At 44.4% G+C, this 27,923-nt stretch overlaps 1 protein-coding gene across 1 annotated transcript in view; it reads right to left on the bottom strand.

Moving 5' to 3' along the window:
• lemd3 (LEM domain containing 3) overlaps nt 1-27,229 on the bottom strand; it is a 45,238-nt gene extending 18,009 nt beyond the window's left edge. The window contains exons 1-5 of the mRNA XM_084330965.1: nt 25,735-27,229; nt 10,082-10,122; nt 9,646-9,715; nt 3,931-4,007; nt 3,179-3,258 (exon numbers count right to left, since the gene is read on the bottom strand). Of these exons, the coding sequence (XP_084187091.1) occupies nt 3,179-3,258; nt 3,931-4,007; nt 9,646-9,715; nt 10,082-10,122; nt 25,735-27,223 (1,757 nt within the window). The 5' untranslated portion in view covers nt 27,224-27,229. The remainder of the gene's footprint in view (nt 1-3,178; nt 3,259-3,930; nt 4,008-9,645; nt 9,716-10,081; nt 10,123-25,734) is intronic.
• Nucleotides 27,230-27,923: the final 694 nt, after the last annotated feature.

The raw sequence follows: 27,923 nt of genomic DNA, 5'->3' as shown, positions 1-27,923 counted from the left end.
GGAAGATACACACATCTACCTTTACAGAGACCTACCAGCCTGGAAGATACACACAATCTACCTTTACATAGACCTACCAGCCTGGAAGATACTAGGGATGTGCATCTCCTCACTGAGGCCGATGCGATGCGCATCTCGATACGGTGCCAACGATACGATACATTAACGTTACATTTGAAGCACCGGGCGATGCGATACGATTCACCCCCTGTTGAGATACGATACGATACGATTCGATACGATTTGATTCAACATAATGCGATTCGGGGCGATACGATGCGATTCAACACGATGCAAAATAATGATACAATTTTATGGTATGACAGAGGATTTGGTTGTATTCCTTATATGCAGCTTATATTATTATTAAAAATAAAATAATCTACTGTAAGACAATTTATATAAAAACTCTTGGGTGCCTAAGAAGACTTTTGCATAAACTGTCTTTTCTATCCACTTTAGCTAAAAACACACACACAATGTATATACACACTACTGTGAGACAATAATAATCATACACAAAGGGATAATGGCTTATAGCAGACTTAAATGATTTTATAATATTTCAGATAATGAAATTAAATGTTTATCATCAACTATCCAATTAGTATTTATATTGTAACGTTTGGCCACGTTAAATCATTGAACAGAGAGAGAGAGAGAGAGAGAGAGAGAGAGAGAGAGAGAGAGAGAGAGAGAGAGAGAGAGAGAGAGAGAGAGAGAGAGAGAGAGAGAGGGGGAGAGAGAGGGGGAGAGAGAGGGAGAGAGAGAGAGAGAGAGAGAGAGAGAGAGAGAGAGAGAGAGAGAGAGAGAGCCCGTCTGAGTCGCATAGTTGATGATGTCACACACTAGGCTAGGATCGAATGTCAACAGAACACACGGAGCCTGGATAGCCTGCTGCATGAAGCGATATAAAGAAACCAATAGCCAATAAATGTGAAGTTATCTTTGAACCTGTTGTCAAGCGTCTTCAATATACCCCCCCCCCCCCTCCTCACTAATGGAACTGGTGTTGCGTTAGTTAGTTAGACACTGTAGTTTAGTTTAGCGTTAGCTGAACGGCTAACTGGCGTTAGCCAGAGGAAGCCCAATTCTATTCATGTCCTCGACTTCCACTGTTTGTTGTTGTTAACTGTGACGCGGCTCTCGCCTTCTGTATTAGTAGTATAGTATCAGCTGTGTGCAGTCACAGTGCACTGCTGACAGAAGTGGATGAGAGGAAATTATATTAATGCATCGGTTTTGACCGACGCAAAGACGCTACAACAAGATGCATCGCGAGTTCAACCTGAGTTCTAGCCGGTGCGCACGTATTCCACCGGTGCACGCGCATCGTGAACGTGTATGCCGGCGCACCGATGCAAATCGATGAATCGTCACATCACTAGAAGATACACACAATCTACCTTTACAGAGACCTACCAGACTGGAAGATACACACAATCTACCTTTACATAGACCTACCAGCCTGGAAGATACACACAATCTACCTTTACAGAGACCTACCAGACTGGAAGATACACACATCTACCTTTACAGAGACCTACCAGACTGGAAGATACACACATCTACCTTTACATAGACCTACCAGCCTGGAAGATACACACAATCTACCTTTACAGAGACCTACCAGCCTGGAAGATACACACATCTACCTTTACAGAGACCTACCAGACTGGAAGATACACACATCTACCTTTACAGAGACCTACCAGCCTGGAAGATACACACATCTACCTTTACAGAGACCTACCAGCCTGGAAGATACACATCTACCTTTACAGAGACCTACCAGACTGGAAGATACACACATCTAACTTTACAGAGACCTACCAGCCTGGAAGATACACACATTTACAGCTTGAGACCTACACGCTCAGGCAGTGTTGTAGTACTCAAGTCTTAGACTCTGACTCGGGTCCGAGCCCCGGACTGATTTTCAGGACTAGTGACTCGACTTGAGCACTGATGACTCGGACTCAAGCATCGACAGCATTCAGACTCGGAAGGTGCAGACGAAGACTCGCACTTGTTAATTGATAAATAGTTATTTATTTTTGTAATAGGCCCTAATCATTTGGCATAAGATATTGATGGCTAGTGCATTTGTTTGGCAATTGTGTCAAAGTAAATAAACTCCCTTTTAACTCATTGACCGGGGCCCCGTTCTAGCACTGCCACGCTTTAAAAGATAGGAGTGCGTCACCTTGTTTGTAGAGCTATAACTATATTCTATATTATAGCTATGGATACAATACTTTGGCCCATTTGACATCACCTATCCATCGTTCAATATGTGAAAAAGAATAAATGTTTCCATCTATACGTTCCCGTGTTATACCGTGGTGAATATAAGTATTGTTATAGCGTGGCCTGGGGTAATTCCCGAAAGGCTGAGTAATAGGCTTCAATTCTACTATAGTATAAATTAAACGTTGCCGTTTCTTGCCTGTACACGCTATTATTCCCAAATCAAATCAATATCATAGGTATTATGTTTCATCATGAATGCATGAAAGGGGGGGAGGGGGTCGTTTTTGATGCTTTGATCGTCACCAACGGCATAAGTTGTGGAGTAACAGGAGCATTTGACGCGTCTCAATCCGATTGTTATAACCGCTCTATTCGCCCGACAAAGAAAAGTGAGCCCGGTGACATTTGACCGTTGCACAGGCCAAGATACAAGGTTTCAAAGGGTGCTCGATACCGCCATCTAGCTGGATGCGGCCGGTATTGCACTTTGGCGATCTCAGACTCATTCCCTATGGTAACACAGAGGTCCCCGGATGAATAGTGAATAAAGAAATCTAATATCGAAAAACTATCAAATAACATATATATACACGTGGTTGGCGTTCAACGGTTGGCGGCCAAACGTTGTTGGCGGGGATTGAGTTAAATGGTGACCACTGTGTCATTTATGTTTAATGTAGACCTTTTTTGGGCGGCTACGTGGCGTAGTGGGCAAGGCGCTCGCCATGAAATGCTGGAGACGCTGGGCTCGTCAGTTCGAGCCCAGCGCTCCACATTTGCTTTCAGTTTAGCTGGTCGTCCGTACTAATACACATTGGCCGTATTAGGGGGTGGGAAACTGATGGGTGGGGATCGGGGGTTGTGGACAGCGACTCCTACAGGTCGGTTGGTGCGCCTGCGCAGTAGAATCAGGAAGTGTCCTCACCTTATTCCCACGTCCTCCCCCGTCTTGATGATCCACTCCAGAGACGTGAAAACCAAGTCGCCGTAGTCTGGATTCTGACCCTGAGTCGGGAGAGAGAGAGAGAGAGAGAGAGTTTCGTTTTTTTCGCAGGGACAACATTGCAGCAAATAATGAGTCCAAAACTGAAAAAAGAAAAAAGAAAAGAAAAGAGACCTCACACCCGTTGGAAAAGCCTGGAGAAAGAAATGTTCCTGCATGGCTGCCTAGTAAAAGCTATGATGTAACCTGTACTTAACTCAGGAGACCAGGGCACTTGGGCAACGCTTTTTAATAATTCAAGTTGGAGTTTTGTTAAAAGCACTGGAGAGTGAGAGTGGTGGTGCAGTACTTTCAAAACTAGAAAGAAAGGGTAGAAGTCTCACGGTCTCATGGCCAGCAGTACAAAGACTCAAAGGAGCTTCTATCACCATCAGGGATGCAACACTAACTCACCCATTCTACATTCATTGCACACAGAGTCACCTTTAACATTCACTTAAACACACTTTTAAACAATACACCATATTTGATCCATTTAGTACGAAGAGATTTGCACTACATCCATACCTCATTTTAAAAGTTTGCATTTTGTACTTCAGTTTGTATATTGTAGATTTTGTATTGTGTTTTGTAGTGTTTGGACTATTCTTTGTTTACGGTATGAAGCACATTCTCAGGGGGCTCATACGTGTACATGTACTTTATACATGACAAATAAAAAAAACAGCACGCACCACCAGATAGGCCTCCGCGGCTTCCAGCGACAGGCTCCTGTTTGTCTGCAGCTCCTGACCTCCGCACTCATGTTCGCCTGGAGGAGAAACGCGGAAGAATAAACGCCACTAAAATGAAGTTTGTGCGCTCGTTTAGGGACTTAAGAGTCCGCAGATTAAACTCCATGCTTTTACTCGAATGACTGGAGGAATCAAATATCAATGAGCCTGCCGAGATCCAAGATTCTCATGTAAAAATGGCATTAGAAGTTGAATAGCGAACATTAACATACTTAACCTGCAAATACAAGATTCTCACATGAAAATGCCATTAGAAGTTGAATAACACAAAATACTAGTATAAAAATGAAACGCATCATTAACACATGCTAGTAGAACTACTCTCATTAACACATATAGTAGCATTACTCTCATTAAAGGCACACGCCTGCTGGAGTTAGACAAGCAGACATAACATTTTCTTCTCTTTGCATGTATTTGTGCACTATTTATTTTTTGCCGAACCACTGCTGCCTGGGCGCAGTGATTTTATCACCTCAAAAGCCCTGTTGTTTTTGTTTTTCTTAACACGTTGGGCGCCAAAAACGCTGCCCCCCCCCCATGCGTTGAACGCCAACAACGCTGTACAGCGTTTTTTAGATCAATATTTAATTTTTTCGCCATGGCATTCATAATTCATCCACCCAACCTCCGGTGCTGCAGCGGGACCCTGAATGGGACTGCAACGCCTCAATACCGCCGCCTGGTGGATGGTCGGGCGAGTTACACTCTCAAAACCGGATGTTGTGATCGGTGCGTCGAGGAAATTCCTCCGGCAGTAATATCTTGCTACGGGACTACAGACAAACACTATAGTGCATATGGATCGCTGCTATAACGCAATAATCTATATGATTTTGGCGTTTATTGCACCATACAAACCGGAAATGGATGTAGGAGATCGGCGTCAAATAATTGGGATCTTTCTCCTCCAGTCTCATCGGCGAACGGTAAGAGGACAGTAACGTTATTTTCAGCCCGATTGTTTATTCATTTCACTGCAAACCATCTGATCAACGTATCAAGCCATAGTAAATAAAGCCGTTACTGACGATCAAGGAATTATAAATGACCCCCCCCCCCCCTTTCCTTCACGCATGATGAAGCATAATGTATACCGATCATATACATTTGAATTTTTTAATATAGCTTGTATGGGAAAGAAATGCCAATCGATAATCTATATATGCTTCAGGGACTATAACTAGCGTTTTTGGAATTACAGCAGAAAAAATTAAAAACAAACTTATATTCTCGACGCTAGCAACACAACAATGTATGAATGAAAAAATATAACGTTCCCACATCCGGAACAATAGATAATTGATGTTGAATGGGCCATAGTAATGTCAATATACCGGTAGCAATACAATTAAAAAGGTTATAGCCCTGCAAAGAAGGTAAACATCTCCATAGGCTTACAGTGCTGGCAGAGAGTGGTATAAGATGGGCACAATGCCCGGCGCCCAATGTGTTAATGGTGCTTTTGAGGTGATGAAATCACTGCGCCCAGGCAGCAGTGGTTTGGCAAAAAAAAAAAAAAAAAAAAAAAAAAGTATATATCAGCTTAGAAAACAAAGATATCAACAAAAATAAAAATCACGTGGTAAATACACAGGTCACAACAGGAAAGTTTTGGAGTTGTATTTGGAGTGTATTTCATGACTGTTGGGAACTAGGCTACACTGGCACACCTACTTCCAGTGAATGACGCTAAGCTAGGCTAACGGTGTGGCTGTTCCCTAAGCCTAATGCATGCACAGAGAAGAAAAGGGTATGCATCTGCTCGTCTCCAGGGTAGATGGCAAATAAGCTAATTTCCCAAAAAGTTGGCGTGTTCCTTTAACACATGCTAATAGCATTACACTCATCCTGGGTCCCAGTCTCATTAACAGTCATACTAGTAGCTAGGGCTGTCCCCGACTAAGGATTTGGATAGTCGACTATGATTGGCCAAAATTTGCCGTTAGTCGACTAAAAAAAATATATATATATAATTGTTATTTTTTATTGTATTCGACTAAGAGGTTGGCAGTCGACTACGGCTCCTTTCGACCGATTAGTCGACTAATCGACTAATAGGGGTCAGCCCTACTAGTAGCATTACTCTCATTAAAGGATAACTCCACTATTTTGGGAAATTAGCTTATTTAACATCTTCCCTGGAGTTAGACAAGAAGATGCATACCTTTTTTGTCTCTGTGCGTGCATTTTAGCTTTGGGAATAGATGCTCCGTTAGCATAGCTTAGCTTCATCACTGGAAGTGAGGCAGGACAGTAGCCTTACAGTGCCTTACAGTGTATTGCAAGGTCTGACATTGACCAAACTTGATATGCATGACCTTGGTGGGCTCTAGGTCAACTCCTGAAAAGGGGGTCAATGTCAGACTTTGCAATCAAAAGTTAGGGGGCTAATAACCCTTGCCATAATTTCAGTGCGCCCCTAACTTTTGATTGCAAGGTCTGACATTGACCCCCTTTTCAGGAGTTGACCTAGAGCCCACCAAGGTCATGCATATCAAGTTTGGTCAATGTCAGACCTTGCAATACACTGTAAGGCACTGTAAGGCTACTGTCCTGCCTCACTTCCAGTGATGAAGCTAAGCTATGCTAACGGAGCATCTATTCCCAAAGCTAAAATGCACGCACAGAGACAAAAAAGGTATGCATCTTCTTGTCTAACTCCAGGGAAGATGTTAAATAAGCTAATTTCCCAAAATAGTGGAGTTATCCTTTAACACATACTAGCAGCATTACTCTCATTAACACGTACTAGTAGCATTACTCTCATTAAGACATAATAGTAGCATTACTCTCATTAACACATGCTAGCATTACTCTCATGAACACATACTACATACTAGCAGCATTACTCTCATTAACACAAACTAGTAGCATTACTCTCATCCTGGGTCCCAGTCTCATTAGCACATACTAGCAGCATTACTCTCATTAGCACATACTAGTAGCATTAGTCTCATTAAGACATACTAGTAGCATTACTCTCATTAACACATGCTAGCATTACTCTCATTAACACATGCTAGTAGCATTACTCTCATTAAGACATACTAGTAGCATTACTCTCATTAACACATGCTAGTAGCATTACTCTCATTAAGATATAATAGTAGCATTACTCTCATTAAGACAATAGTAGCAGTACTCTCATTAACACATAATAGCATTACTCTCATTAACACATAATACAGGGCTGTACGTTAACTTTTTTTGCACATAGCACTGGTGCTACAGAGGGTGATAGTTTTGTAGCACAGGCCAAAATCTTGTAGCACAAGTATAAAACGTGTTATATTTGTAACAGTCACAAATGTGCCTATTGTATTTGTGTTATTTAGTTGCAGTGCCATGTTTGGCTGTCATTTAGTATATCGCCATGTGTTATTATTACTATAATACTCTCATATGCTATTTTCAATTAATATCATAAACAACATAAGGAATTTGTTTTCAAAATAAGAGTATCATATGCACCTGAACGTTGCTAGCTGTCAGAGCCTAGTTATTATAGCTGGAGCTGCGCGTGGGCAGAAATTAGACCCGCTACAGGATTTTCAAAATAAGAGTATCTATATGAACCGAATCCCTATCGCACCAGTGCTACTGAAGTAAATCCATTCATCGCACAGACCGCTGTTGCTGTAGCACGTGCGATATATATGTCTCACTGTACAGCCCTGCATAATAGTAGCATTACTCTCATTAACACAAACTAGTAGCATTAGGCCTAAAAGAAAAAATTGTTCGGTTCCGGTTGCCGACCGACCCTGCCGATTTAGGTGCGACCCAATTTATTTTATGATTTAAAAATATATATATATTAAAAATAAAAAAGATTTTTTTTCTTCAATAAAGTTTCATACAAATCTTAGTCAAACCTTTAGTATTATGGATATTAAACATGCTGGCAAAGTACATGCATCCATGTTGTCGTGAACATTTTAATTAAATAAAGAAATTCCCTATCCATGGTCGCCGTGGGAAAAAATCTAATAAAAAATCAAATAAATTCCCTACCTACGCATGGCCTTAACTGACAACCAACAGGAACCAAAAAATATTTTCTTTTATGCCTTACTCTCATCCTGGGTCCCAGTCTCATTAGCACATGCTAGTAGCATTACTCTCATTAACACATGCTAGTAGCATTACTCTCATTAAGACACGCCTAGTAGCATTACTCTCATTAAGACATACTAGTAGCATTACTCTCATCCTGGGTCCCAGTCTCATTAGCACATGCTAGTAGCATTACTCTCATTAAGACACGCCTAGTAGCATTACTCATTAAGACATAGTAGCATTACTCTCATTAACACATACTAGTAGCATTACTCTCATTAACACATACTAGTAGCATTACTCTCATTAAGACACAATAGTAGCATTACTCTCATTAACACATAATAGCATTACTCTCATTAACCCATTCTCTGCCACCACTTTGATCATCCTAAACCATCCTCTGCCAGCGCTATTTGTCTATGGAGATGTTCACCTTCTTTGCAGGGCTATAACTTTTTAAATTGTATTGCTAAATTGACATTACTATGGCCCATTCAACATCAATTATCTATCGTTCAGGATGTAGGAAAGTTTTACTTTTTCATTCACACATTCAAACTAAAATACCGTCTAGAGTATAAATATGTTTTTATCGTTTTCTGCAGTATTTCATAGAACGTGAGATATAGGCATAAATGCATATATTAGATTATCAAATGCAGTTTGATACCGATCCATGCTATATTAAAAATTTCAACTGTACATGGTCCTAAACGTCATGACTGATCATCTGCGGGTGAACAGAGGGGGGGGGGGGGGGTCGTTTATAATTCAATGACCGACTTTAAATGATTTATGTAGTATGGGTGATATATTGATCAGAGCAGTTTGTATCGAAAATGATAAAGAAAAACGCTGAAACTCACGTCAGTCTCCTCGTAGCGTTGGGCGATGAGTGGAGCAAACAGATCCCAATCGATGCGATCCATTTCCGGTTTGTATATTACTAATACACGTCCAAATCATGTTGATTATTGAGTTATGGCAAAGATTCATATCCACGGTGTCTGTATTGAGCCCCGGGACGATAAACGAGTGGCCGGACGAAATTAGGGGACGGACCGAGCTCCCAACGGGCACTTCCGGTTTGGCAACTCGCCGATCGGCCACCAGGTGGCGGTATTGAAGCGTTGCAGAGTTGTGATGGCTCAGACAGCATCAGCCAAGACTCCGTGGGTGAAATATGAATACCATGACATAATAGTAGCATTACTCTCATTAACACACAATAGTAGCATTACTCTCATTAGCACATGCTAGTAGCATTACTCTCATTAGCACATGCTAGTAGTAGCATTACTCTCATTAACACATGCTAGTAGCATTACTCTGATTAGCACATGCTAGTAGCATTACTCTCAATAACACATGCTAGTAGCATTACTCTCATTAGCACATGCTAGTAGCATTACTCTCATTAGCACATGAGTCATGCTAGTAGCATTACCCACAAGGACCAGGCCTATGACCTGCTTTGAGACCCGAAACCACAGTTTAAGAAATATTAATCTTGTATCTCGAACGATATCAGGATAGAAAAGGTGCATGAAAACTCTCTCAATGCGATGTATAAATAAAAAAACAAGGTACCAGCAATGTGTGCCAGGTGGTCGTGTAGATTGAGCAGGAGCTTGAGAATAAGATTCTTTTCCGTCTTGTTCTGAAAACCAAAACATACAAAAACAAAGCAAACAGGTTGTTGTTCATCGGAGCCCACGCAGACAAGAGGAAGTACAGCGTGTGGCCGTGTGCCGGGGGGGGTGCACAAGTTCACCGTTTCACGGGCGCTTAGTTGGTGGGTGGTCTGAACGGATAACCCAATAGTCGGTGTCTGTGTGTATGCGTGTGCCCACATTCAGAAAGGCTAGAACGGATGACGGGTTTATAAGGATGACGGGTTTATAAAAACGGATGACGGGTTTATAAAAAAATAAAACAGTTATCTCCGTCGCTATATGTTGAAATAACACTGCACGACTTGGCTGAAGACAAAGCAAGAGGTCATAGGAAAATATCCAGTACTTACATAAGAGCTGTCAAACTCACTGCCAAACGGGTGGTTCTTGACTGCAAGAGAAGGAGAAGAGAATATATATATAACTATATGTACAGATAAGGGAAATTAAAAGAGACAGTATGACAGGGCTGTACACTGCGATGAGATGATCGCAAATTGCCCCTTAATTTGGCCCGTGCGAATGGAAAATAATATTTGGGGGCAAGCTTGAGAGTAGTGATTTCACCCCTTCATTCGCATTTCACTCCTAAATTAATTAGGGATACCTCGATCAATCGGCCAGCGATAGTTATCGGCCGATATTCAGTATAAATAATATATATAAATATATATAAAACCGATCAAAAAACATGATCCAATTCTTAGCGGAGATCTCACTCGCTGTCGCTGACTTCTCTCTCAAGCACACACACAGCAGCGCACGGCCCCTACTCCCCCTCCACTGCCCCTCCCGCACTCGTGTAAACAAGAGGCTCCTATGCCTCCGGAAGTCTGCTATAGTCTGGTGCATGCGACCGTGAGCTAACGTTAGCTACCTAGCTATCGTTACTGTTTAAACAGAATGACAGTCAACTATTCACTTTTAGTTTAATACATGAGGCATTGTCTAACGGTATCTAGCCGGCTAGCTACTGATAGCTCCTGATATCAACAAATGCTCCCGCAATAGTCTAGTAGTAGTGCATGATACCTCCGTTAGCTCGTTAGCTCACGTTAGCTCACTGTTCAAAACGAAATGTCCCATTAAACTAAATAGTTCACTGAGGCGTTGTCTTTTTTTTTTTTTTTTTTTTGTCTTTTTCCCCCTCCATTTTCCTCCGATTTTCTCCCATCCCAATGTTAGTCGTATGCCAATTCCCAGTCCCTTCCTGGTCGCTGCGCTTTACCCCCCACAGTCAGATCATTTGGGAGAGTGGAGGCTACCACGTGCTTCCTCCGACACACGTCCAGCCAATCACCGCTTCTTTTCACCTGGCAGCGCGGATTCTCATTGAGAGGGCGTAGCGTGTGGGAGGACCGCACTATCCCCCTCACGTCCAATCCGCGCTTAGCAGGCGCCCCGACCGAACTGTAGGAGTCGCTGTTTACAACGACCCGGACCCACCCCGCCAGCTTCTCCCACCCTCTGATACAGCCAATTGTATCAGTGCAGACGGCCAGCCAAGCTGGTGACAACCCCGGAGCTGTGAGCTGGATTCGAACAGGCGAACCAAGCTCACAGCTCCGGGGCTGGTGACGAACGCAATCTCCGCTCGACCACCTAACCGCCCACTGAGGCGTTGTCTTAACGTTTTCTAGCCAGCTAGCAGTAGCTACAGATAGCTCCTGATATCAATGTCTTATAACATTGATTCGATGCGTATTCGAGCCCCTGGCTTGCATCGCAGTCACGAAAGGGGCTAGCTGAGGGAGTAGGGTATATCTGCAGAGCTGCAGATACCCTGCTGAGTAGGGATGGGTACCTTTCACATTTGAACCGATACCTGTGAATCGATACCGGTACCCAACGGTACCTTTTTTCGGTACTTTCGTCTCAAGAAATTTAATTTACCTACTACCCCAGTCGTAAAAAAAAATCCAAACTTCAAATAACTACAATTTCGGCAGTTTTCGGCTTGTCATTGCTCCGACTGCTTTGTTGTTGAATCAAGTCAAATCCTAGGTAAGCATATATTGTGCGTGTGAACGTTGACATGGAAAAAAAAAAGAAAAAAAAAAGTAACCAATTTTTTTTTTTTTTTTCCGTTTCTCACTTGATTCGATACTCGGTAGTACCGACGTGTTTCGGTTCGGTACCTCAAAAGTAGGCCTGCCACGATAACACATTTTGCTGGGCGATTAATTGCCCCCGAAAATATCGCGATAAGCGATATTATTGCGACCGGTTAGAGAATTTTTTTGAGAAATTTATTTTCCAAAACTTTTATTTTGAAGCCCACCGCTCCGTCTTTTCCGGTTTAAGACTTTTATTTTGAAGCCCACCGACCGGACCGGAAGTATTGTTGTAATTATCCTAGCCGACAACTTGTCTCGTCCGGTTGTGTTTTTTAGTTTTAACGTTAGCTACTAACGTTAGATGCAGCTACTACAGGCAATCAACGATGAGGAGGAAGCGTCAAAGCAGTATATAATAGAATAGCTGTGGTGCGTAGGCACTGCAGCACGACTCGAAAACGACCCGTTATAATAAATTAATTCATGTTTAACTTGTCCCCGTCTCCAGTGCTTTGACTAGCCCCACCCGTTCATTGTAAACAATGATGCATGTAATTGTATTAACGTTATTCTGTGTTATTCTAACGTTACACTACAAATAACGCTACTTGGTTAAAAGGAGCAACACTATTGAGAAATGTAGTTAAGCTATATGTGGCGTTGCTACTGCCCCACGGAGCTCCCGTGCTGTGCTCTGTAGTAACGCCAGCGGCCAACCCACACGGAGAGAGACTGCAAGGGGCACTGGTTCCGCCTCATTAAAACAAACGCGCAAATAGCAATTAATCGCGCCCGTCAAAATCATTGCATTCATTTTAATTATCGCGGCAATTAATCGATTTATTGCTTATCGCGGCAGGCCTACTCAAAAGTATCGAATTCGGTACCCATCCCTACTGCTGAGGGCATGCTGAATGTGATTTGACCAAAGCAGAGTATACACACAGACAGTGGAGATAGCGAGCATTTTGACATAACAGATACCGTAGTAGGCCTCTCAATTCTTATTTAAAAAAAAGTCCTGGATATACATAAAACATTAATTGGCATAGATCTCTATAAATGGCCCAACACATTGATCACTTTAGGCACACCCTGAAACCAGTAACAATCACAAATATGAAGCAGGTAATTACCCATAAAAATAATAAACCTTTCATGGGGTTATTTACAATAATAATAATTCATTTTATTTATAAAGCACTTTTCATTGTGAAACAAAGGTATGCAGAGTTTCTTGTCCTCCTGATTAATGCAATGGTGTGTGTGTGTTGTGGTGATCTCATTCAAGGAGCACTACACAAGCGCGCACACAGTTTGTTGTTTTTGTTCTATTAGTGATTTACACTCAGTTGGTTCATTATAAAAGATACAAACCTGAAAACAAACACTTAAATGTTAAATAAAAGGACCACAGTAATGAACATATTTTTTTGCACTATAATGGTAAAATTGTTATTAAGTGTGCCGCCCTAGTGAAAAAGCTTAGCGTACAGCCCTGCGACAACACTACCACCGTGTCCAGAGGTCTAGGCCTGAAGAATACACAGATGTCCTCACCTCTGGGGGGAGTGGACACCTACGGTCCCACACCTACGTCTCAGAGGTGAACCAGCAGGCATTGATAAACAATAATGTAGGTGCGGGATCGACCACGAGGCCGATTTAAGATTCAAATGTATTGTTGTCGTCACAAGTACGGTACAGCGAAAATAAGTTTGGCATCCAACCCGAGTGCAAATGTAACAGTAAAGTGTAGTAATAAACAATGTACAGGTGATTAAACTGGGTACAACATATATGCGAGTACTACTGAGTAATACTAGTGCTAATCAGATGTATACAGAGTTGTAGTATTAATATGTACAGTACAGTGATACAGGTATAAACTAAAGACAGTAAGTCATACTGGTCAGCAGCGTAACTAATAAGAGTAGATAAGGAATATGTACAGATATAGACACAGTATAGTATCTACAGATATGTAAAAAGGATTATGTAGGTACGTAGACCGATGTGGATAAAAATATATATGTGATAATATATATATATATATATATATATATATATATATATATATATATATATATATATATATATATATATATATATATGGTATACAGCATTGTTATACATAGTAGTATGGGTTAGGCCTATATACAGGAGTATAAGTAAGTATATAGAAGGAATATATGCAGTTATATTCATACAGATATAGATAAAATATATGAATGTATATACAGCACTAGTGTACATGCTATCAAACTGTTTTATGGGTAGACTACTATTCATTAATCGTTATTATTAGGGATGCACCGATATGAAAATTGGCCACCGATACCGATTGTTCAACTAACACTAATTTTTTTTATTTTTTTATGAAACTACTGTATATTTGTATGTGTATGTTTGTATTTGTACTTTGTAGGCCTCTTTACTTACTTAAAAAAAGGAAACATCAATAAATATGTTTATGGTATCACTATCTCTCTCCCAGTATCGTCTGGCGGCCTGCAGAGGGATACTATTTTCTCAACCAGAGCTTTCAACCAATGCAATGGAACCATTCTGGTGGCCTGCAGCGGGATACTATTCTCTCAACCAGAGCTTTCAACCAATGCAATGGAACCATTTTGATTGACAGTCGATTCGGCCAATTACGCCACACCGCTAGCACCCACCTCCTGCTGTTCTTACCACCAAAAGGCAAGCGTTTTCTACTTTCGGGCATGCCGCCATTGATCTGCTTGCGACTCACTCGAGAGCACATCACAACAAACTTAACGTAGCTAATACCTTAGCTGCCCGGCCCGCCGACCAGCGCTCTACAGCATGACCAAATGAGACATAATGATTTTACTGCAACAAATGTTATAATAAAACAAAGCCTTTCTATACATTTGTCTGGTTGAAAACTTTATTAACAGATTGCAGAATGGGTAGTTTGGTACGGAATGAGCAACGGAGCTATGAACGGAATAATGCCTTGCTTACTTGCTGTGTTCGGGTAAATAATATGCTGATGTTATATTGAACGTAGAGCTGCCGCGATTACCGCATTACCGCGGTATCGCTGTTACATCACGGCCACCGCAGAGTAGGCTGAATACCGCGTCACTGCTGTTTTTTATAATAATAATAATAAATTACCCTCCTCTCGTTGGGCTTGCGGCTCTGCAGATATACCCTACTCGTCTATCGAGGTTCCAAGCGACCCTATTGGGTACCAGAAAAGTCACGTGAAACATTGCAGACCACTGCAGGCCTGTACAGTGCGAGATATATATCGCACGTGCTACAGCAACAGCGGTCTGTGCGATGAATGGATTTACTTCACTAGCACTGGTGCGATAGGGATTCGGTTCATATAGATACTCTTATTTTGAAAATCCTGTAGCGGGTCTCATTTCTGCCCACGCGCAGCTCCAGCTATAATAACTAGGCTCGACAGCTAGCAACATTCAGGTGCATATGATACTCTTATTTTGAAAAAACTCCGTGACAACTCGACGAGTCATATCCGCCCTATCCGTGCTTGCAAGCAGAGCAGCGTGTTGGTGCGCACTGCTGCTGCGTAACACAGCAGTGCGCCTACACGTCCCGAAATAAGTCCGTGGTGTTTTTTTTTTCTCGCAACGGGTCAAATGCATCTACATGCTTTGCACCGTCGCCATTCCTTTATGCGCACATCGCCCGAAATTAACGTTTATGTACCATTACAATTAGGGGTGGGAATCACCAGTTTCATCATGATACGATACGATATCGATTCTTTGGACAACGATACGATATTTGCCGATATCACAAAGTCTCTCACGATACAATACGATACGATTAGATTCAGGTGCCTGCGATCGATATGAGATGATATCATATGCCCATTTAACACAATCAGTAACATTTAGATCAACAAAAAAAAGGTAATGAAAATATCATTTGACATTTGTATTTTTGAGCTCTTCCAGACATTTAAAGGAAAATCAATCTATTGTTTTTAATACAAATAGACCTCCTGTTCACTGTAAAGTGCCACGTTTTTATATATTGAGCTTTAAACTTTAAGCTACATTTTTTGGAACTCAAAACTCACAACCTCCCTCTCCCAAACCGTTCCTACAACAATTTGTTGATGTTGCATGATCATGTATAGGCCTACATTTATTATGTATTATATTGTTTATGTTTAAATAACATTTAAACATCAAACTCCTCTGACCTCATCTGGTCTTTCCAAAGACGCGCGCACACACACACAGAAAGGGAGAATGCTATGCTGTAACATCTACACACACGGAGCTACTGCTGTTGTTCTTGGGCGGATATGAGACTCGCCACAGGATTTTCAAAATAAGAGTATCGATATGAATCGATCTTATTACATCGCATCGATCCGATTCGATTGTTGATAATTACATCGATGTATCGATCTGGATCGATGTATCGTCCCACCCCTAATTACAATCACTACAACGTTAGCAAGCTAACAAGCTAATCCTGATCACAGGCAGAGCCAGCAGACACAGTGTGGAAAGGGAAATGGGGGGGCACTCTCTCCCCTTCCCTGTGTGTGTGTGTGTGTGCGTGCGTGCGTTTGGAAAGACGATGAAGTCACTAGTCAGGACTCAGGACAGGAGTATATTATAGTAAACTGAGGATGGACAGATAATGTTGATATTCAAATATAAAAAATTTCGAGAGGAGTGGAAGTTTGAAGACAGACTAGACTACAATATGATGCAGGGGTGGTGAGTTGAAACAGTGTGTGTGAATGAATGAATGTAAACTTTATTTAACAGATTGCAGAATGGGTACAGTACAGTACGGCTCAATACACACAATTGTTAAGGGGATGCAGACCAGAGAAAGACGTTTGTCTTGTTTACATCAGGGTCCCCCATTGTGTGTGTGTGTCCCAACCGACCCCACTTCTATGTTTCAATAAATTATTTGCATTTAAAACTATTAACGCTGACTCATTCCTTCAGTCCACTCAAAATTATGCTAATATTCCTTATGTTGTTTATGATATTAATTGAAAATAGCATATGAGAGTATTACTATTATAGTAATAATAACACATGGCGATATACTAAATGACAGCCAAACATGGCACTGCAACTAAATAACACAAATACAATAGGCACATTTGTGACTGTTACAAATATAACATGTTTTATACTTGTGCTACAAGATTTTGGCCTGTGCTACAAAACTATCAACCTCTGTAGCACCAGTGCTATGTGCAAAAAAAGTTAACGTACAGCCCTGCACTGATTGGTCAGAAGAGAGACGCGTCACACGTTTTTACGTCCTGAATGTCAGGTCATCACAACACGGCTAATAACGTTAGCTTTAACTCTCCGCCGGAGTGGACTACTGTTACAAAGGGTCAGATTAAACCGAATATATGTGTAACTGAGGGGTACAATTCCCTGACTGTATTACTAGATATGATACTTACTACCACTACCTTTGTACTTAATATTCGGCCACCCAGTACACGGCATAAATATATTATCATGAACACTCTCACGTAGATGAAACGGATCCAACACAAATGTACGAATTAGAAACAGGTCTTTATTTCTACACAGCGATGGTGTGTAGAATAAGCACTTAATCACTTAATTACATTTATGAATTGAAATAGTATGCACTTTTATGGCAAGGAGTATTCGTCGGTATATCAATAGAGAATGTCCAATCTCTGAAGGCGCAGGTGGTAAATATACGACCTGGAATAGTTAAGGAATAACAGCAATGATACTTTAATGATTATACTAGATACACTAGAGGGGGTTAATCCGGTCGCTTGTAAACCAACAGGAGTAGGAGGGGGGGGGGGGGTAGAATCCGGCTGCCTCGTCCGGCCAAGGGTATCCCAGGTGAACCCACTGTAGTGCCGTTCAATGCGCCGGCGATCCTTGGACCACAGATGAAAGCAGGTGGACTCTTTGTGGGCCGGCTCTCTCCGGTCCACGGGGGAGAGACGTGAAGCGACCTCGTCTTGCAGAGCGTCTCCTCACCTTGCGTCCTCTCCAGGGGGGGGGGGTCCAACACACGGCAGTGTCGGGGGTCTTTATCCATGGAATAATCAAAGTATCCAAAGCATAATCCGTGCCTGGGAAGGCGGGCTGTCGTCGGTAGAATAATCCGGTATACAGGTCCACTCGCTCGTCGGCTCTGGGGCTCCTCGGGTGCAGCTTCACATAGGGTCAATCACCCTGGGTAAGCAGCCAGTTCTCTGCCCGAAACGATGGGGTACTGACTACGGTAGTATTCTCACCGCACGAAGCACTATATATTAACAGACTATTATTAGCTTAATAGACTACGTCCAACTCGACGATATAGTGCCAAATATGACTATTCAAATATTAATATACACGATGTCTCAATACCGATGGTAGGCGAACTTGGCCTTACTCCCACACGTGGCGTCGCGGGGAGGCTTTACGTCTGTGACTCTATTGGAGGGTAAGAAACTGGACTGAAAAGAAAGTCCTACTTTAGTAGCGCAGTATATATACGCACTATGAACAAATAGTCCCATTAGTGGTGCGGTAGCCAAATTCCTACGCGGAACTAGGACTTGTTCGTACATGTCGAGCGGTACGTTTGAACTGGGTCTGAGGGGTATGGCAGCCTGGCACCAAGGTCTCGACCAATAGTAGAATGGAGACTATTATGGGATGTTCAGTAGGCTAGAATGGATATTCAATGCATATTGTACAAGGAATATACAAGGGATATCAGGGAATATTAGAGAATATACAAATACAATTAAATATATATATATAAATAAATATATATATTCGGTTTAATCTGGCCCTTCACAACAATATGTATTTATTGATTGATATATATTGCATAATATTTGTATATCGTTTGATATCCCTTGTATATTCTTTATACATATACACGGAATGTCCCTTTAACCTAGTAGTTACTATAGCCCATAATATTTCATTCTCCTATTGGATGGCGTGCCACCAGGCGCCAGTGACTTACCCCCTAGAGCCGACTTGAAAGCTACCGACACGACATGTCTGTGCATGCCCGCTTCTGCCCAGGGCTACGAGACAGTGAGCAGGCTGGCACTCGTTTATCCCCCGTACATATAAATATGGCGCGGCGAATACAGAACTTCCTTTTCAGTTCCCTTTCAGTTCGAGTTAGAGTTCAGTCCTGTTCAGTTACCAAGTAAAGCCTCACCCACTACGCAACGTGCGGTGACGGAGGGCTCGTATTGCCTCAAATAGAGTCGTGTTATCCTACTACGTTTGTTCAACGTATCGTTCGCTATTTATTAGTAAGCCTTCATTACGAGTCAAAGACCACGTGAATTGAGTAATTGTGTGTCTACATAGAGCACTTATTGCCGCGTGCTAATAGGATAGTAACGTCAAGTTCAACTGTGAACTACCGTGGACCACGGAGGATTTACACCGGTGATTGCAGAGCCCTTTCCGGCAGGATTATTATTCTTCATTGCTTTGACCAAGCTGCTGGAGCAGAGAACAGTCTACACCCACTGCTGTGGGATCTACACATGCCCGTGAGGACATCACTCGAGCCCGTCTTGAGGCTCCACGGCTTCACCTGTGCGGCGCGCACACTGAGAGTACAGAGGCTGCCTTTCCCCGCTGACACAGGGAGTAATTGTCCCTGTGGAACCATTGACTTTGTATAGAGCATTGCCTCCCCCTGCTGGCTTACAACCGGTAGTAACTCCCCTACCATTATTCCCTAGATAATTCCTAATATTCAGTATTGACTTGCCTACGCACATTCTTTGCCTTATAAGCGCATCCAAATTGATCTAAGTAATGTAATCTAATATTCCTTTGATGTAATAAATATTCTAAACTAGTATTTGTGTGGAAACCGTTTCATTGTGGAGGTGTTCTCATCTGATATACTTGTGTACAGTATGGCCAGTAATGTACATAAGACGGTAGTGGTTTAATGATACCAATACTTGATTAATACAGTCAGGGAATTGTACCCCTCAGTTACAACTACCATCGCGCCTCAGGAGTACTAAACGAGACATAATGATTTTACTGTCTGCAACGAATGTTATAATAAAAGCCCTTCGTTCTATACACTTGTCTGATTGAAAACTTTATTAACAGACCGCAGAATGGGACAACTCAGCACGCTCTGAGCAAAGAAAGGAACTGAGATATGAATAGAGTATTGCTTGCTATGGTCCGGTAAATACGCTGATGTTATTGAACGTATAACTATATAATGTCAATGCCACAAAACGAATGCCTTTATTATAAAGTAGTAACTTTATAGTAATAATAATAAGAAAGGGTCGGGGGGGTGCCCGCGACACCGAGTGAACTGCGCATCCGTGTTTCACTTTCAATAACTAATGCGTGCTTGCCGAATCCCAAACAATATTCATGCTGCAAAGTCATCCTCTAAAGATAGACATTTAGACTAGAGGCAGGCTATATGCTATAAAGAGTAGACTACTACCAAAAAAAAAAAATGCATTAAAACTTTTTTTTTTAATTTTTTTGTGCGTGCGCTAAAAACCGCGGCGGTAGGAAATATTTTGCAAATTTGTGCGGTAAGGAAATAATCAATACCGCGGCAGCTCTAATTGAACGTGTAACACTAACTATATAACGTTATTAACTAACTAGCTACCGTACCGGGAGCTCACGTTGATGCCTGGATGGTGCTAACTAACTAGCTACCGTACCGGGAGCTCACGTTGATGCCTGGATGGTGCTAACTAACTAGCTACCGTACCGGGAGATCACGTTGATGCCTGGATGGTGCTAACTAACTAGCTACCGTACCGGGAGATCACGTTGATGCCTGGATGGTGCTAACTAACTAGCTACCGTACCGGGAGATCACGTTGATGCCTGGATGGTGCTAACTAACTAGTAGTGGGTAGTTGGGTACGGAATGAGCAACGGAATGGAACTGAGCTATGAACGGACTCCGAGTAATGCCTTGCTGCTATGGGTAATAATAATATGCTGATGTTATTGTCCGTGTAACACTATATATATAACGTTAATGCCACAAAACGAATGCCTTGTTAATCATAAGTAGTAACTGTGATGCAGTAGCTTGTGTGTGTGTGTGTGGGGGACGGCGGGCGTTGTGCAGGTAGGTCGCGAGTGAACTTTTTTTTTTTTTGCCTTTTGACGCTACACAAATTGATGCTTATTTATCGGCGACTGCTATCGGCACATTTGAGCTTATCGGCCGATAGGCCGATAGCAGTCAACAAGGCACTTATCGGCCGATACCGATACCCGGCCGATATATCGGTGCACCCCTAGTTATTATTTTTGTCCAGTTGCCCTTTGTTTTGTTCCGTCTTGTATGTCCCCTTGTCCCGCGTCGCCCGTGCATTTTCATCGTGGCGTTTAGGATCTTAAGTGGGTTTCTTTGTACATGTCGGAACGGTTATCTCATTAACCGTTAAGTGTTGTCGTGTCACACGTGTCCCCTAATGAATAAAAGATATTGTGAATGTACATACCGACATATAATCATTTTACAAACCTGTAGAATAGATACTATATCTATACATATCCCTTACCTACTTTTACTACGCTGCTGGCCAGTATGACTTACTAGCATAGTGTATTTATACCTGTAGTGTACATATTAATACTACAACTCTGTACATACATCTGATTAGCACTATACTCAGGAGTACCAATTTATATATTTCATACCGAGTTGAATCCCCTGTGCTGTGCATTGTATATAACTATTGCACTTACTAAACCTATTTTCGTTGTACTGTACTTGTGCTGCTGTGTGTATACTATAAATGACTTAGACACTTGAATCTAATCTAATCTAATATTGCGGGGAGGTGGTAGAGAGGGTGGTGGAGGTGAAGCTACACAGGCCCAACACACACCAGCAGAGTCTTTCACAACACGGTCTGGTCTGGGGGCCTGGTGGAGACGGTTGCACAGACTATCACCCAACACTTGAGTCACTGTCTGAACATGGAGCCACTCTGCATCTGGATCCCTGCCCAAGATTAGCCAGGCTGCTGCTGCAGCGGCTAAAGCACTGTGCGCCCGATCTTAACCCTTTCACTGCCGCACTACCAAACGGTTAACCCTTTCACTACCACACTACAGAAGGTTAACCCTTTCACTGCCACATGACAAAGGGTTAAACACAATGTCTGGCGGCTAGAGGTGTGCGTGTGTGTGGGGTGAGCGGTGCTTGGAAAGTTGCCATCGGGGGGGTTATTACAGCAATAATTACAGCGGTATAGACAAATCAACGGCGGAGAAATCAATTGGCTGATTGGATTCAGTCATACACTGCATGTGGAGTCGATTTGAAGCATTGGGCTACACAGCCTGCCCGTTACAACAGCTGGATTAAAAACCCCTTCTTTACATTTGATCCATCATCTAATAATCTGTGCAGAAACCAATGTTAGATTGTATTGACATCGAGTCAGACGTAGTAGTAAGTATACAAGCACACAGTATTGTATAGTTGGGTATTAGTTTGTGTAAGACCTGGTAGTAAGCTAAATAGTAATACCCCCCGGACATGTAAACCGGTCTGGTGGTGAAGGATCACCAACAGCGCTCGACTCTGCCTAATTAAATCTGCTTTTTAATTTAGTTGTTTAATTCATCAACAACTAGGCAAAACAATTACTCGATCGCCATAAACACAACAGCGTACAACTCTCGGGGGTACGATCAGGGGAAAGCCAAAATAAAATAACCTCCGGATTCTTGTCGGGGCGTATGTGTGTGATCGGAGCGGGTCGAAGCTCACAGTGTGGGGCAGGGTCACCTCAAGGAGGCGGAGAATGCGTTGATTGTGTCAACAACACGACATTTGCATGTTTTTTTTTACATTCATTTGGATGCCGCAGGTGCCGCCTGTAGCTCGTTTGCATGAGTTAGACTATCCTGCATCTAATCTGCAGACTCAGGTCTGTCACCCTCGCTGGCAGTCGACCGCATCCAGCCCAGACAGACGACCCAGACACAGCCCAGACAGACGGCCCAGACAGACGGCCCAGACAGACAGCCCAGACAGACGGCCCAGACAGACAGCCCAGACAGACGGCCCAGACAGACGGCCCAGACAGGCGGCCCAGACAGACGGCCCAGACAGACGACCCAGACAGGCGGCCCAGACACAGCCCAGACAGACGGCCCAGACAGACGACCCAGACAGGCGGCCCAGACAGACAGCCCAGACAGACGACCCAGACACAGCCCAGACAGGCGGCCCAGACAGACGACCAAGACAGACGGCCCAGACAGACAGCCCAGACAGACGACCCAGACACAGCCCAGACAGGCGGCCCAGACAGACGACCAAGACAGACGGCCCAGACAGGCGGCCCAGACAGACGGCCCAGACAGACGACCCAGACAGGCGGCCCAGACAGACAGCCCAGACAGACGACCCAGACACAGCCCAGACAGGCGGCCCAGACAGACGGCCCAGACACAGCCCAGACACAGCCCAGACAGGCGGCCCAGACAGACGACCCAGACAGACAGCCCAGACAGACGACCCAGACACAGCCCAGACAGACGGCCCAGACACAGCCCAGACAGACGGCCCAGACACAGCCCAGACAGGCGGCCCAGACAGACAGCCCAGACAGACGGCCCAGACAGGCAGCCCGCAGCAGCAGCTATACTCTGTATGAACAAACTAATGCACTCGCAAAGCCGGCTAGGAGTGTCTATTCCTAGGATACAAGATGGGACAGGTAATATCGCCTTCGGCTGGATAGTAAAATGGACCAATGTGGAACATCCAGGCAATCAAATAATTATTAGCTAAATCAACTATAAGCTCAGCTGCACCAAAAAGTTAAGTCAGTCGTCACCTTAGCTTTGAGCTCCTTCTCCTTGGTGCCGTGGATGACGGATGGTGTGTGTCTCTGCCAGTGTGTGTGTGTCTGCCAGTGTGTGCGTCTCTGCCTGCATGTGTTGCTAGTCCATCAGTGCTCAAAGCGTTTGTCTGTCTGTCTGTGTGTGTGTGGTAGGGCTGCACGATTTTGGGAAATAAATCGAATTGCGATTTTCTCACAGATATTGCAATTGCGATTACATTTGCGATTATAATTTAAAAAAAAGAAGCAGCCCCACAGAGGTTTATTGTAAAATGCGGCTTGCATCTGGCCTACGCGGTGGGTCTTTTTGGGACAGAGCCTGAAAATGTTTCTTTTGACCTGGGAATCGATACCGGTACTCAACGGTACCTTTTTTCTGCACTTTACTCTCCCTCTCTGAAGTCTAAACTTCACAACACACAATCTAAAAACCCTTACCTCCCTCTCCCAAACCGATCTTGTATCTCAATGGGACTTCCTGGTTAAATAATGTAAAAATTGCAGGCCTGGCGATTTGATAATTGCAGCCCTTGTGTGGGTGTATCTAGTATCAATCTTCCTGTGTCCGTCTGTATGCGTGTCCGTCTGTGTGTGTCGTTTATTCGTCTGTGTGTGTGTCTCTACGTCTGTGCCAGACAGAGACAGACAACCCAGGCACGGGGATGTCTATCCACTCCGTCCCGCCGTGTGTCGGTCTAGCCAGTCCGTCCTCGTGTCCCCAGAGCATCAAAACCATTAGGACGGTTTAACTCGCCTGCTGTGACCTACATGTTTTCCGCGCGCCGCCTCTGTGGTCAGAATCCCTTTTCCCAGGGACACACTATTATTGACTGGCCCGAGAGTCTGGGACAGTTTCATTATTCATCGCTGTCCCTCCAGACATTATAGGCTACAGCCCCCGTAAGCCGCTATCTTCACTTTAGTAAAGCTGACATTATGCACATCTAGGCTGTGGGAGAGCTAGTGTCCTTGGCTCTGAACGCGTACACACACACCTCTCCTACAGGTAGCCAGTCAAGGCTTGGCACTTCAGGTGCCACGCCAATGGTCGGAATGCACTTTGAAAATTCACATATGTGAATGCATAACCGATAATTAGCCGACAATTTTCGTTCACTTCAAGTGACACACCGTGTCCAAAAGAAACGCCCTCTTCTGGGACAGTCTGTTCTAGACCTCGACTCTTGGTACCGGCCTGGTTTTACACCCGAAATGGGATTAATGGACGGATACGGTATCTAAAGTAGATATTATAACGATCACCTGTCCTTGTTTACAAACTCTATTCAAATGCACCCGTTGGGGAAGGTTTGTCCAAATGCTTGCTTCAACATGTCAACGGCGACGTGAGGCGAGATGAAACAGCTGCGTCTCCTCCTTGCAGGTAGAGGAGAACTAAGTGCATACAGACTAACCCACCTGAGTTAAGTGCATACAGACTAACCCACCTGAGTTAAGTGCATACAGACTAACCCACCTGAGTTTAAGTGCATACAGACTAGTACTAACCCACCTGAGTTAAGTGCATACAGACTAGTACTAACTAACCCACCTGAGTTAAGTGCATAGAGACTAACCCACCCGAGTTAAGTGCATACAGACTAGTACTACTAACCCACCTGAGTTAAGTGCATACAGACTAACCCACCTGAGTTAAGTGCAATGCAGACTAACCCACCTGAGTTAAGTGCATACAGACTAGTACTAACCCACCTGAGTTAAGTGCATACAGACTAACCCACCTGAGTTAAGTGCAATGCAGACTAACCCACCTGAGTTAAGTGCATACAGACTAACCCACCTGAGTTGAGTTAAGTGCATACAATACAGACTAGGTGTTTTAGAGTGAGGCCGTCTATAGGATAAAACATCACACAGGGATGAATATTGCATTTCAATCCTTTGCCATGGTATTGTGACTCGTCTCTTGTTGACATAATCAATAAACAGTGTTAGGTGTTTTGAAATGGCAACACCGACTTCAGTACAGTACATTCTCAGATACGTTTGTCCAGGTCAAGCTCAATAACCCAAAAAAAGTCATCTTACGCTGGAGTCTACTTACTGACAACATCCACGTCTGTGGCTCCAGAGCCCCTCATCCTCAGGTACATGAGACCCAGCAGCAGGAAGAAGAGGCAGGCGGCCGTCAAGAGGAACATGGACAGGTAATGGGCGCTGAATCCGCCGGTCGAGGACACCTCTTCCCTTTTGAACTGCTGGAGGAGGTCGTCCTCCGGCACCGAGAGCTTCCGCTTGAGCGTCGCCTGGCTGTACGCGTGGTTGGAGGCCGTGTGGTTGGAGTGGTTGGCCCGGTAGGCTTGAGACAGGGTGCTGTAGTTGGAGAACCGCGGTCTCAGGCCAATGCTGAACCGACCCATGCTGTTGTCGTCCTCGCCGACATGGTTCCTGATGTATACGCTCTCCCGCGCGTCATCCCCCGCCAGGGACACGTAGATGGACCTCCTGGGGAGACCGCCGCTCAGGGCCGTCTCGCCGGGGCCTCTCTTCTTGCCGTCCTCTTCCTCCCCCTCCCCCCGGTTCCCCAGCAGCATGTCTAGACTCCCAGCGCCAGGCGTGTAATTTGCTCTGATTGCGCCTCCCGTCTTTTCCTGGCCGCTCTCCGACCCCCTGGCACTTCTGTACGGGGGAGGAGGGTGACTCCGTCTGGAGGCCAGACGGCGCTGCTGCTGTCGGTCTATTTCAGACGGGCCCTCGTCCTCCTCTCCCCCCGCGTCAGAGTCAGAGTAATCCCCGGCTAGCTTACCGCTGGTGTTAAAGTAGGAGGAGGACGCCCTGCTGCCGTTCACAGACCGAGAGGAGTCCCTCTCCGCCGCCGCTGCCCCCTCGTAACCGTCCTCCTCCTCCGGGTCTCCGTAACCCCTCCCCCCCGCCGCCGCCTCCGTGATCTGCGAGACCTCTAGGCTCGATTTCGCCCGGTTCCCCCACCCGGTCCCCCCGCTCCTCCTGCTGCCGCCCTCTGAACCACCGGGAGAACGGTCGCTGTTCGCGGCGTAGCTCGCGCTGCTGCTGCCGCCGCTCAGGGCGGCGACTCCTCCTCCGTGACTCTTGTTGAGAGTAGCGACGGGTGTTCCTCCCGTAGGCCTGTGTTGTTGATGATGATACCCCAAGCCTCGGTCTCCTCTCCCGCCGCTGTGGTGGTGGTTGGGGCCTCCTCGCTTTTTCTGCGGCGCCTCGACGTCCGACTCGTCGGAGCTGAAGCCCAGAACAAACCCGGTCTTCTCGTTGAGAGCGGGGCGGCCGCCGGGGCTCCGGCTCGAGCTCAGGTGCGTGACGTCACTGCCAGCCGGCCTCGAGCCTCCCGCCGCCGTGTTGCTGCCGCCGCCGCTACTGTTGTTGTTGACGCCGCCGCTGTTGCTGCGCGCTGTTTTCCCCGACCTACTAGAGCCGCGCTGCTGCTGCTCCTCCTCGCGTAGCTTCTTCAATTTCTTCAAATACACGGGACGGGTGTTCTCGGTGACCGGGCCCGGGATGAATCCAAAGCGCTTTAACTCGGAGAAAAGCTCCTCATCCGTTAACGGCGCGGTCGCCATCTTTCACAAAACTCCACCACAGACAGCTCGTGTGTGCCGGATGTGACGTCGCACTGAAGTAGCAGCAGCAGCCGCCTCGCGGGCGGGGCGCGTTCGACACGCCTGCGCCAGTCAGAGGGCGGCTGTTTGGAACACAAACGTTTGATACAATTTGAAAGGTCCGATTGCTTATCGTAAAGTATTGTAATTGTCACTTGCCGTGTTTATGTAATTCAGATAATACGGCGCGTACCACGGTTAACATTCGTAGGGGAAGTTATACATCGTTGCCATTAGCAGGTCCGTTCCTGAAACTATCTCAGGGACAGGGGGGTGCAGCAGAGCAGACTGGTATAACTCGAGGGTAAAGAATCTCTCTAGTGGTGAATGTAAGAAGCCAACAGTCTACAGGGGGCCCTTTACCTGACCACAAAGAAATGTAACATATTTAAATATATCTTGAGAAATGTAACAGCCAGGCCTACTATGCTATTGTGACACATAGACTGTGACAAGCCAATACTACTGAAGGCCAGCAATCATACACACAATAATTCATAGTTGGCTAGATGTTTTTGACCAACGTTTTTTTATTTTTATTATAGGCAATATGGTATAATCAATGTATATGTATATTTTTTCTCCCACCCCCTCCTAATGTACAGTCTCCTCCCCATCATATATTCTCTGTTAGGATCTATGGGTAACATTACTGTATATT

Source organism: Notolepis coatsorum (genome assembly GCF_963971535.1).
Source record: "Notolepis coatsorum genome assembly, chromosome: 15".
Lineage (NCBI taxonomy): Eukaryota > Metazoa > Chordata > Actinopteri > Aulopiformes > Paralepididae > Notolepis > Notolepis coatsorum.
The sequence above is the reverse complement of the archived record's forward strand: the minus strand, read 5'-3'. Positions and strand labels throughout refer to the sequence as shown.